This window comes from Protopterus annectens, chromosome 7.part0 (assembly GCF_019279795.1).
Source record: "Protopterus annectens isolate FY-2018-M chromosome 7.part0, PAN1.0, whole genome shotgun sequence".
Classification (NCBI taxonomy): domain Eukaryota; kingdom Metazoa; phylum Chordata; order Ceratodontiformes; family Protopteridae; genus Protopterus; species Protopterus annectens.
In genome coordinates this window covers 879,572,214-879,584,583 of record NC_056739.1, presented here as the reverse complement: position 1 = coordinate 879,584,583, position 12,370 = coordinate 879,572,214, and the positions used below count along the sequence as shown (strand labels likewise).

The 12,370-nt window shown below is 41.1% G+C and overlaps 1 protein-coding gene across 1 annotated transcript in view; it reads right to left on the bottom strand.

Moving 5' to 3' along the window:
• Window positions 1-12,370, bottom strand: part of LYSMD2 (LysM domain containing 2) — a 431,015-nt gene that overhangs the window by 200,801 nt on the left and 217,844 nt on the right. The window contains exon 3 of the mRNA XM_044077454.1: window positions 9,229-9,572. Within this exon, the coding sequence (XP_043933389.1) occupies window positions 9,229-9,572 (344 nt within the window). The remainder of the gene's footprint in view (window positions 1-9,228; window positions 9,573-12,370) is intronic.

The following is a 12,370-nucleotide window of genomic DNA, read 5'->3' as shown; positions in this document are numbered from 1 at the left end:
TCAAGTGTTATAGTAAAAAAACACGATAAAACAAAAGTGAAACCAGACACTTACCGGCAGCACACCACGCGGTCAGCCAGGGGGATAATTAATACTGAACAGGAGAATTCAAAGATGGCGCCTTGGAGGGGAAGCTACTACATATAGAGTATAGGGTGCTAGGGGGAGGGGGAGCCAGAGAGAAAACCAATGAGTGTGGAGGGTTAAGGATAGGGGAGGGAAGTAAGAGTTCTTAGAAACAGTTAGAGTAGAGAGAGCGTAGCCAATCAGTTCAGCAGAGGAGCTGAAACACTACGTAGATAGGAAAGTAGGAATAGGAGCTTAGTGAGATAAATGATAGCTAGATATGCAGGTGAAAAGCATAGAAGGAACAAGGTAAGTATACAAATAAAGGTTCAAGTATTATACAGGGAAGAAAAAAAAGGTATGCTGAGGGAAAAGAAAGAGGGGTTAGAAAGATAGAATATAGTCAGGATTCAGTCACGTAGTATGAGTAGGAGGAAACAGAAGGAGATACAGCAGCCAAGAGTGTGCAAGATGGGAAAGGAGAGATTGAAAAGGATGAAGGAAAGCAGGACAACCTAGAGAATGGTGAGGGTAGCAGACACAGGTGACTCTAGTCAGGCAGGAGCATGAGGGAGTATGACACCTGGCTAGATATGAGTGGAGAGGGAGAAAAGTTACTATTACAACGCTAGCAAGCAGGGGAGAGTAAGCAACCTTAGGTGGTTCGGCGTGGGTGCTGCACACGCTAGGGCCATAATAAATAACAGTATCAACAAAATTGGACATACAGCAAAATCACTTTTCTGCTTTGACAATAGGACCAGCAGATGAGAGGTATTTAAGGTGCTTCCTGGGTGCCGACACAAAGGCCTGTATTGTAGATTCAGGAGACCACTGAATACGTCAGCAGGGAGGGGACAACCCAAATGAGGAGCACTAGGCTTCAAAGCTGGAAAGAAACAAGAGAGGTGGGTTAGGAATAAAAGGTAAAAGGGAGTACAAAGTTAGTTAGAGAGTGAGAGAAAAGGTGCAGGAGTAGAGAGAAATACATTTAAATATAAGCATTTGTAAAACAGCAGCAACTATTGTTAAATATAAACTTTTGTAAAACAACATCAACAGGTCATGTGAGGTAGAGTGCAAATTTAACAGGTACAGCTGGTATGCATTAGTACAATTCCCCTAATGAAAACATGCGCCCGGTTGGAGGCCCCAGGACAATGCTATTAGGATGTTCTTTATCCTAGTAATCCGTCTTCTTAAGTATGCAGGGTATAAGTATAGAATCAGCATAAAGTGTATATAAAGACAAGTGAACAAACACAGGGAATAACACTGACCAATGTAGAAGGTAGATGCACACTACAATAGGACTCGGTTCAATAAACCTCTTCTCTGCCTAAAGTACTAAATAAGCAAGAGGCTAGCAGATAAAGTAGGGTGCGATTAAACAAAACCAGTTAAGCTATGCAACATACGCAACATAGGACCAAATAGAAAGCACGCGCCCTGCTTTCAGGGAAACCGCAGTGCAATACAAGGAGTCAAAAAATAAACAGTAGGTAGAATTAGGCAAGAGGTAACCTAAGTATTGTCAGGACACATGTAAGTGAACCAAGTAATTTGAAAAATGAAACGACAACGTAACACTAGCGTTTCTATAAATAACAAGTGGTTACACAACAATAGAACTTTACCGTTCTCAAATCCACAGCCTACAGTGGTAGGCTTTCTGCTTAAAACAGTAAACAGTAAAAACAGCGTTTCTATAAATAACAAGTGGTTACACAACAAATAGAACTTTACCGTTCTCAAATCCACAGCCTACAGTGGTAGGCTTTCTGCTTAAAACAGGAAACAGTAAAAACAGCAGTAGCTAAGTTAGGATGCGTTGCGTCTAACCAAACAAGATGCACGCGGTTATCCTGAGGGTATACTGAAGTGCAACACAATGCTTAGGGGGGAAAAAAAATATGCTAGGCTTTCTATAAATCAACAGGAGGTAACTGAAGTATTCAGGAGCCGATTACGAGATCCAAGCAATTTAGAAGAAAACGCTAGGCTGTCTAGAACAACAAGAGGTGACCCCAGTATGTTTATGAATAATCCGAATACATTTAGGTGTTCAAAGGGGTCTAAATGAGGCGTTTCTAATACTATACGGCAAAACAATTTCAGCGGGTACTCTAGTTACAAAACCATACAGGAGGAACTATGCAGTAAATGTATGAGAGAAGTTACATTAAGTAAGCCAACAGCTAAAAGGTACAATAAACTAAGCTCAAGTGTTATAGTAAAAACACGATAAAACAAAAGTGAAACCAGACACTTACCGGCAGCACACCACGCGGTCAGCCAGGGGGATAATTAATACTGAACAGGAGAATTCAAAGATGGCCTTGGAGGGAAGCTACTACATATAGAGTATAGGGTGCTAGGGGAGGGGAGCCAGAGAGAAAACCAATGAGTGTGGAGGGTTAAGGATAGGGAGGGAAGCAAGAGTTCTTAGAAACAGTTAGAGTAGAGAGCGTAGCCAATCAGTTCAGCAGAGGAGCTGAAACACTACGTAGATAGGAAAGTAGGAATAGGAGCTTAGTGAGATAAATGATAGCTAGATATGCAGGTGAAAAGCATAGAAGGAACAAGGTAAGTATACAAATAAAGGTACAAGTATTATACAGGGAAGAAAAAAAAAAAAAGGTATGCTGAGGGAAAAGAAAAAGGGGTTAGAAAGATAGAATATAGTCAGGATTCAGTCACGTAGTATGAGTAGGAGGAAACAGAAGGAGATACAGCAGCCAAGAGTGTGCAAGATGGGAAAGGAGAGATTGAAAAGGATGAAGGAAAGCAGGACAACCTAGAGAATGGTGAGGGTAGCAGACACAGGTGACTCTAGTCAGGCAGGAGCATGAGGGAGTATGACACCTGGCTAGATATGAGTGGAGAGGGAGAAAAGTTACTATTACAACGCTAGCAAGCAGGGGAGAGTAAGCAACCTTAGGTGGTTCGACGTGGGTGCTGCACACGATAGGGTTATAATAAATAACAGTATAAACAAAATTGGACATACAGCAAAAATCACTTTTCTGCTTTGACAATAGGACCAGCAGATGAGAGGTATTTAAGGTGCTTCCTGGGTGCCGACACAAAAGGCCTGTATTGTAGATTCAGGGAGACCACTGAATACGTCAGCAGGGAGGGGACAACCCAAATGAGGAGCACTAGGCTTCAAAGCTGGAAAGAAACAAGAGAGGTGGGTTAGGAATAAAAGGTAAAAGGGAGTACAAAGTTAGTTAGAGAGTGAGAGAAAAGGTGCAGGAGTAGAGAGAAATACATTTAAATATAAGCATTTGTAAAACAGCAGCAACTATTGTTAAATATAAACTTTTGTAAAACAACATCAACAGGTCATGTGAGGTAGAGTGCAAATTTAACAGGTACAGCTGGTATGCATTAGTACAATTCCCCTAATGAAAACATGCGCCCGGTTGGAGGCCCCAGGACAATGCTATTAGGATGTTCTTTATCCTAGTAATCCGTCTTCTTAAGTATGCAGGGTATAAGTATAGAATCAGCATAAAGCGTATATAAAGACAAGTGAACAAACACAGGGAATAACACTGACCAATGTAGAAGGTAGATGCACACTACAATAGGACTCGGTTCAATAAACCTCTTCTCTGCCTAAAGTACTAAATAAGCAAGAGGCTAGCAGATAAAGTAGGGTGCGATTAAACAAAACCAGTTAAGCTATGCAACATACGCAACATAGGACCAAATAGAAAGCACGCGCCCTGCTTTCAGGGAAACCGCAGTGCAATACAAGGAGTCAAGAGATCAACAGTAGGTAGAATTAGGCAAGAGGTAACCTAAGTATTGTCAGGAGACATGCAAGTGAACCAAGTAATTTGCAAAATAGAACGACAACGTAACACTAGCGTTTCTATAAATAACAAGTGGTTACACAACAATAGAACTTTACCGTTCTCAAATCCACAGCCTACAGTGGTAGGCTTTCTGCTTAAAACAGTAAACAGTAAAAACAGCGTTTCTATAAATAACAAGTGGTTACACAACAAATAGAACTTTACCGTTCTCAAATCCACAGCCTACAGTGGTAGGCTTTCTGCTTAAAACAGGAAACAGTAAAAACAGCAGTAGCTAAGTTAGGATGCGTTGCGTCTAACCAAACAAGATGCACGGTTATCCTGAGGGTATACTGAAGTGCAACACAATGCTTAGGGGAAAAAATATGCTAGGCTTTCTATAAATCAACAGGAGGTAACTGAAGTATTCAGGAGCCGATTACGAGATCCAAGCAATTTAGAAGAAAACGCTAGGCTGTCTAGAACAACAAGAGGTGACCCCAGTATGTTTATGAATAATCCGAATACATTTAGGTGTTCAAAGGGGTCTAAATGAGGCGTTTCTAATACTATACGGCAAAACAATTTCAGCGGGTACTCTAGTTACAAAACCATACAGGAGGAACTATGCAGTAAATGTATGAGAGAAGTTACATTAAGTAAGCCAACAGCTAAAAGGTACAATAAACTAAGCTCAAGTGTTATAGTAAAAAAACACGATAAAACAAAAGTGAAACCAGACACTTACCGGCAGCACACCACGCGGTCAGCCAGGGGGATAATTAATACTGAACAGGAGAATTCAAAGATGGCGCCTTGGAGGGGAAGCTACTACATATAGAGTATAGGGTGCTAGGGGGAGGGGGAGCCAGAGAGAAAACCAATGAGTGTGGAGGGTTAAGGATAGGGGAGGGAAGCAAGAGTTCTTAGAAACAGTTAGAGTAGAGAGAGCGTAGCCAATCAGTTCAGCAGAGGAGCTGAAACACTACGTAGATAGGAAAGTAGGAATAGGAGCTTAGTGAGATAAATGATAGCTAGATATGCAGGTGAAAAGCATAGAAGGAACAAGGTAAGTATACAAATAAAGGTACAAGTATTATACAGGGAAGAAAAAAAAGGTATGCTGAGGGAAAAGAAAGAGGGGTTAGAAAGATAGAATATAGTCAGGATTCAGTCACGTAGTATGAGTAGGAGGAAACAGAAGGAGATACAGCAGCCAAGAGTGTGCAAGATGGGAAAGGAGAGATTGAAAAGGATGAAGGAAAGCAGGACAACCTAGAGAATGGTGAGGGTAGCAGACACAGGTGACTCTAGTCAGGCAGGAGCATGAGGGAGTATGACACCTGGCTAGATATGAGTGGAGAGGGAGAAAAGTTACTATTACAACGCTAGCAAGCAGGGGAGAGTAAGCAACCTTAGGTGGTTCGACGTGGGTGCTGCACACGATAGGGTTATAATAAATAACAGTATAAACAAAATTGGACATACAGCAAAATCACTTTTCTGCTTTGACAATAGGACCAGCAGATGAGAGGTATTTTAAGGTGCTTCCTGGGTGCCGACACAAAAGGCCTGTATTGTAGATTCAGGGAGACCACTGAATACGTCAGCAGGGAGGGGACAACCCAAATGAGGAGCACTAGGCTTCAAAGCTGGAAAGAAACAAGAGAGGTGGGTTAGGAATAAAAGGTAAAAGGGAGTACAAAGTTAGTTAGAGAGTGAGAGAAAAGGTGCAGGAGTAGAGAGAAATACATTTAAATATAAGCATTTGTAAAACAGCAGCAACTATTGTTAAATATAAACTTTTGTAAAACAACATCAACAGGTCATGTGAGGTAGAGTGCAAATTTAACAGGTACAGCTGGTATGCATTAGTACAATTCCCTAATGAAAACATGCCGGTTGGAGGCCCCAGGACAATGCTATTAGGATGTTCTTTATCCTAGTAATCCGTCTTCTTAAGTATGCAGGGTATAAGTATAGAATCAGCATAAAGCGTATATAAAGACAAGTGAACAAACACAGGGAATAACACTGACCAATGTAGAAGGTAGATGCACACTACAATAGGACTCGGTTCAATAAACCTCTTCTCTGCCTAAAGTACTAAATAAGCAAGAGGCTAGCAGATAAAGTAGGGTGCGATTAAACAAAACCAGTTAAGCTATGCAACATATGCAACATAGGACCAAATAGAAAGCACGCGCCCTGCTTTCAGGAAACCGCAGTGCAATACAAGGAGTCAAATAATAAACAGTAGGTAGAATTAGGCAAGAGGTAACCTAAGTATTGTCAGGACACATGTAAGTGAACCAAGTAATTTGAAAATGAAACGACAACGTAACACTAGCGTTTCTATAAATAACAAGTGGTTACACAACAATAGAACTTTACCGTTCTCAAATCCACAGCCTACAGTGGTAGGCTTTCTGCTTAAAACAGTAAACAGTAAAAACAGCGTTTCTATAAATAACAAGTGGTTACACAACAAATAGAACTTTACCGTTCTCAAATCCACAGCCTACAGTGGTAGGCTTTCTGCTTAAAACAGGAAACAGTAAAACAGCAGTAGCTAAGTTAGGATGCGTTGCGTCTAACCAAACAAGATGCACGCTGTTATCCTGAGGGTATACTGAAGTGCAACACAATGCTTAGGGGAAAAAATATGCTAGGCTTTCTATAAATCAACAGGAGGTAACTGAAGTATTCAGGAGCCGATTACGAGATCCAAGCAATTTAGAAGAAAACGCTAGGCTGTCTAGAACAACAAGAGGTGACCCCAGTATGTTTATGAATAATCCGAATACATTTAGGTGTTCAAAGGGGTCTAAATGAGGCGCTTCTAATACTATACGGCAAAACAATTTCAGCGGGTACTCTAGTTACAAAACCATACAGGAGGAACTATGCAGTAAATGTATGAGAGAAGTTACATTAAGTAAGCCAACAGCTAAAAGGTACAATAAACTAAGCTCAAGTGTTATAGTAAAAAAACACGATAAAACAAAAGTGAAACCAGACACTTACCGGCAGCACACCACGCGGTCAGCCAGGGGGATAATTAATACTGAACAGGAGAATTCAAAGATGGCGCCTTGGAGGGGAAGCTACTACATATAGAGTATAGGGTGCTAGGGGGAGGGGGAGCCAGAGAGAAAACCAATGAGTGTGGAGGGTTAAGGATAGGGGAGGGAAGTAAGAGTTCTTAGAAACAGTTAGAGTAGAGAGAGCGTAGCCAATCAGTTCAGCAGAGGAGCTGAAACACTACGTAGATAGGAAAGTAGGAATAGGAGCTTAGTGAGATAAATGATAGCTAGATATGCAGGTGAAAAGCATAGAAGGAACAAGGTAAGTATACAAATAAAGGTACAAGTATTATACAGGGAAGAAAAAAAGGTATGCTGAGGGAAAAGAAAGAGGGGTTAGAAAGATAGAATATAGTCAGGATTCAGTCACGTAGTATGAGTAGGAGGAAACAGAAGGAGATACAGCAGCCAAGAGTGTGCAAGATGGGAAAGGAGAGATTGAAAAGGATGAAGGAAAGCAGGACAACCTAGAGAATGGTGAGGGTAGCAGACACAGGTGACTCTAGTCAGGCAGGAGCATGAGGGAGTATGACACCTGGCTAGATATGAGTGGAGAGGGAGAAAAAGTTACTATTACAACGCTAGCAAGCAGGGGAGAGTAAGCAACCTTAGGTGGTTCGACGTGGGTGCTGCACACGATAGGGTTATAATAAATAACAGTATAAACAAAATTGGACATACAGCAAAAATCACTTTTCTGCTTTGACAATAGGACCAGCAGATGAGAGGTATTTTAAGGTGCTTCCTGGGTGCCGACACAAAAGGCCTGTATTGTAGATTCAGGGAGACCACTGAATACGTCAGCAGGGAGGGGACAACCCAAATGAGGAGCACTAGGCTTCAAAGAGCAAAAATCACTTTTCTGCTTTGACAATAGGACCAGCAGATGAGAGGTATTTTAAGGTGCTTCCTGGGTGCCGACACAAAAGGCCTGTATTGTAGATTCAGGGAGACCACTGAATACGTCAGCAGGGAGGGGACAACCCAAATGAGGAGCACTAGGCTTCAAAGAGCAAAAATCACTTTTCTGCTTTGACAATAGGACCAGCAGATGAGAGCATTTGATCTGCCTTTTAAACTAAAAAGAAAACATGCACTCTCACTTAAAAATACAGTTAAGTCTTGTGACAGTCCATTAAAACACAAATTCATAGCATAAAAATAACTTTCCTAAACAGGAAAGTACAATAAAACAAATATTTTTTAATGTAGAAGGTTTTCCCCCAAAGGGAACTTCTCTGCCCAGCAAAGGGACAGCACAAGTAGACCATCAATCTTTGAGGCCTACAGAGAAGCACTCTCTTCAAAGGCAGGAAATCTCTGAAGGGCTCGGTGCCCAAACCTATCTTTTAGTCAGCTCAGCTCAAGCTAATGGTTTGGGCACATGGAAGGAGCCCTGAAGATTTGGAAGCTGTCTGGCTGTAATATCCTTTGAAGGATATAACCCACATAGCCAAGGCTACTGCAGCAGAGATCAGTATTATGGACATCCAGCAGATGCCAAGGCATGTGATGAGATGGGTGGTGTTGAATCAAAAGAATCCACGTAGGCTGCAATGACCCGTACATTTCAAAGTTTTGGAAAGCAACCTAACAAAATCCTGACAACTAGAAACACTGTGCTGAGGTCCAAAGCAAAACAAACAATATGAATAGAAATCTTTATACTGGATTTGCTTCCCACACTTTAAGCAGTTATTAAAATTTTTCAACATTAATTAGAAGAAAACTTCCACAACAGGGTTCTTATCTAGAAGCTAGTTGAAGGTAACTCTGTAAAAACAAGGCCACAGACAACCTGCAAGCATTACATAAACAGAGTAACGGATCAGACTGCATGGCTAGAAAGAAAAGAAGATGGCGCCATACACTTGTTTTATATCCTGACATCCAAAAGTTAGTCACTGGACATCCACTGGTTACAGATGACACAAAGACTCTGGAAACTGAGCCAGTCGCAGGCTTCTGCATGGCAGGACGACCCAAGAATCACGACTGCAACACTGACTACAAAGAACATCACCCTTCTGCATTTCTGTTTATCAGGTGGTGCCACTTAATATCACTTCAGTGAAGCATTCCATACCTAGAAGATGAGCTCCCACAATAAAATAATAGAATTTCCTTACTATGGAAAATGTTTTAAAATACTGCCAGGTTCATTTCAGTTCAACATAAACTAAAGCAGGTTTAAAATGGTTCCAGTCATCCCTCATCATCCACGACCCCTACAATTTTGGGAAACACTAGAAGTTTGAAGCCCATCTTACCTAACATTATCTTCTTTTAGTTTCCTGGCTGCCTGTGTAGATAGTTTAATTTGCAAGTCCAGTCTTTGTAAGAAATCTTTGGCTGAGAGTTCCTCTGGCTGAGTATGTTGATTGTCAGGCTCCTGGTCCTGAGGGCTCTGAGAGGACGAGCTATCCCTATGAACGGTCATTGACTCTCCATCTTTGGGAGTGTCACCATCACTTGCTTCACTCTCAGGTGACTCTAGTGAATTCAGTCCATTGAAAAGTGATGATTTCTCTGACACGACTGGAATAAGAAGGGATTTCCTCAGGAATATACAGTCATTCATAAATAATTTATTTGCTCGTTTTATCTGTTCCATCTAGGGAAAGAAAGCAGGAAGGAAGACATCAGGCTATATTATAACAAAATAATTGAGCAGCTACTGTTCAAGTCCCCATACAGGCATTTCTAAACATGTAAAGAACATGACAGTATGAATGGCACATTCCAAACAATTAAAATAAACTATTCTGAAAGCGTTCTCAACAGATTGATACATTTATCCTTTCTGGCAACAGAAAAGACTGATCAACATAAAAGAGAAAATTGTTAAACCATAACACAAGTATATTTATTTTTAAATTATGAATCAATTCTGTTTGCATAATGAGTTACATAACTTTTCAGTCTGTAAATATTTTTGTACTGAAGAGAATGAATGGCATTAAAAATGCTAACTTCAGTGGTATAAGTACTCAAGTAAACAGGCTAATCCATCCATCTGGGGCCAACTGCTTCAATATGATGCTGAAGGGAGCAGGAACAGTGCTTATTCATGACAGTGTAATGACCAAGTTCCACCACTAGAGTTCTAGACGATGTAATCATTAATGTTTATTAATCAGAACACTATCAGCCCTGACTGGTATTCAACTGTCATACAAGAGTCATTCTGTGAATTGTGAGAATTCTGTGACTATCTACTGCTTTGCACAAAGCAAAGGTGCCCCAGAGTTCAAACTTTTGTTGTACAGCCTTAGGAAAGAAAAGATCACATCTGGGAAAGGTGAGCAGACGATACACATCACTTCCTCTGGCTGTGCTCAAAATGCTCAAACTATGGTGGGAATTCTGACAGAGTGGGCTGATGCCAAGCAGAAGTTTGGGCTGCAGGACACAGAATACCTTTTCTACCAGGGAATAATAGCAGAGTACAGGTAAACAGAAAGGGCTGGGGTAGTGTTAAGTGAAAGACCAGCTCAGATTGATAAATTTAGTAAAGTTTAGAAAGTACAGTTGTGTAAGATGAACTTGCCATAAAGGTAGATGTTCAAATGACCACTGCTACAGTAGCCTTACCTACATGGGTCATATCCTGCCAAGGATATAAAGGACGGCCAGCTTCCAATGCTTCAGGGCACCTTCCATGCACCCAAACTATCAAGCAGCTAGTCCTGATCTGAATAAAGACAAGTTTATGCACAAAGCCCTTCAGAGCTTTCCTAACAACAGAAAAAAGGTGGCCGAGTCCTGAACAGACTATGTTAGGAACAAAAAAACATAAATGCCCAGACCCTGACATAAAATCACAACAAAAAACAAGTGGGATGGAGACAGGGAGCAATTACTGCAGCAGTGATCATTCAAACATCTACTGCTATGGTAGCTTCAACTTGCACAACAGTACTATGCTCATCATATTGATCATTGCTGTAGTAGCCTTAGCTATATGGGTAGATTACATTAGTTAAGTACACTTGGGAGGTGGAAGGAGAAGAGTACAGGAACCTCTGGGGAATGGTCCTAGTAAAGCTTGATCTTGACCTAGAGAAGGAATCAAGCTTATAATGCTTTGTAAAAGTATGCAAAGAGGACCAAGTAGCAGCTTCTAGAATATTTCTAGAATCCATCTATCCATCCATCCATCCCATCCACAACCCCTTTTCCCATTTTTGCAAATGGAGTCACGGTGTCACCAACAGTAACAATCATCAAGAGCCAAAGTTTACAACGCTGGGTGGCTAGCCCTACCGCAGTAATTCTTCCAAACCATACACTCACATGCACATTCACACCTATGGCCAATGTAGAGTACCCAATCTACCTACTGGATGTCTTTGGAATGTGGAAGGAAACTGGAGCACCCAGAGGAAACCAACATGAAAACAGGGAGGACATGCAGACCCCTCACAGAAGGCACCCCCACTGAGAATCAAACCAGGGAATCTCTTGCTGTGAGACACCACCACTATCTGCTGGACCACTGGGCTGCTTCTAGAATTGAAGCCTTTCCAAAATCCATAGATGAAGCCAAGGCCCTGGTAGAGAAGGCCTTGACCCTGCCAAGAATAGATTTGTTATGGAGAGTATAACAAAAGGTAATAGCCTTAAACAATCATTTGGAAGTATTCTGTTTTGACACGGGTGGTCCCTTCTTCTAACTTTCACAAGAGATAAATAACTGATCCAACGATCTGAGAGATATAGTTCTGTCAAGATAGTACCAGAGTTCTCTATGGACATCCAAATTATACAGTATACTTTCTCCCTCATTTTTGGACTCAGTAAAGAAAACGGGAGGTTGATAGTTTGGCTTAAAGTAAAGTAAATGTGGATGCCACTTTAGGTATACAAGAAAGATTACTTCACAAAAACACTTTATCCCTGTGGAAAATTAGATAGGGCTGACTCACAATATGAGCTTGCAACTCAGATGTCTTTCTTGCAGAGGTCACAGTAATCAGTAAAACTGTTTTCCATGTTAAGAACCTCAAGCCAGCCAGATTAGCTGCTTCAAATGGACCAAGTGTTAGCTTACTTAACACAAAATTAAGATCCCAAGGAGGGACCACCAGACTACTTGGCAGCCTCTTGTGCAAACCCCTTTCAAGAACATTTTGACACGAGACTACCTTGAAAGAGGAGGCTCTATGGGCAGAGATTGTGAAATGGCCAGTAAATGACCTTGACAGATGAATATAAAGGCCATAGGATAGTAACCGACACAAATATTGCAAAACCCAGGAACAACTTAGCTCTGAACGGGTGATGGTTTTGTAGTCGGCACCAACTAGAAAACCTTTTCTATTTGCTAATATATGATTTTCTAATAGCAAGCTTTCTTGCCTCCATTAGTACTTGCTGCGCATCCTCAGTAAACATGTACCTAAAAGGAAC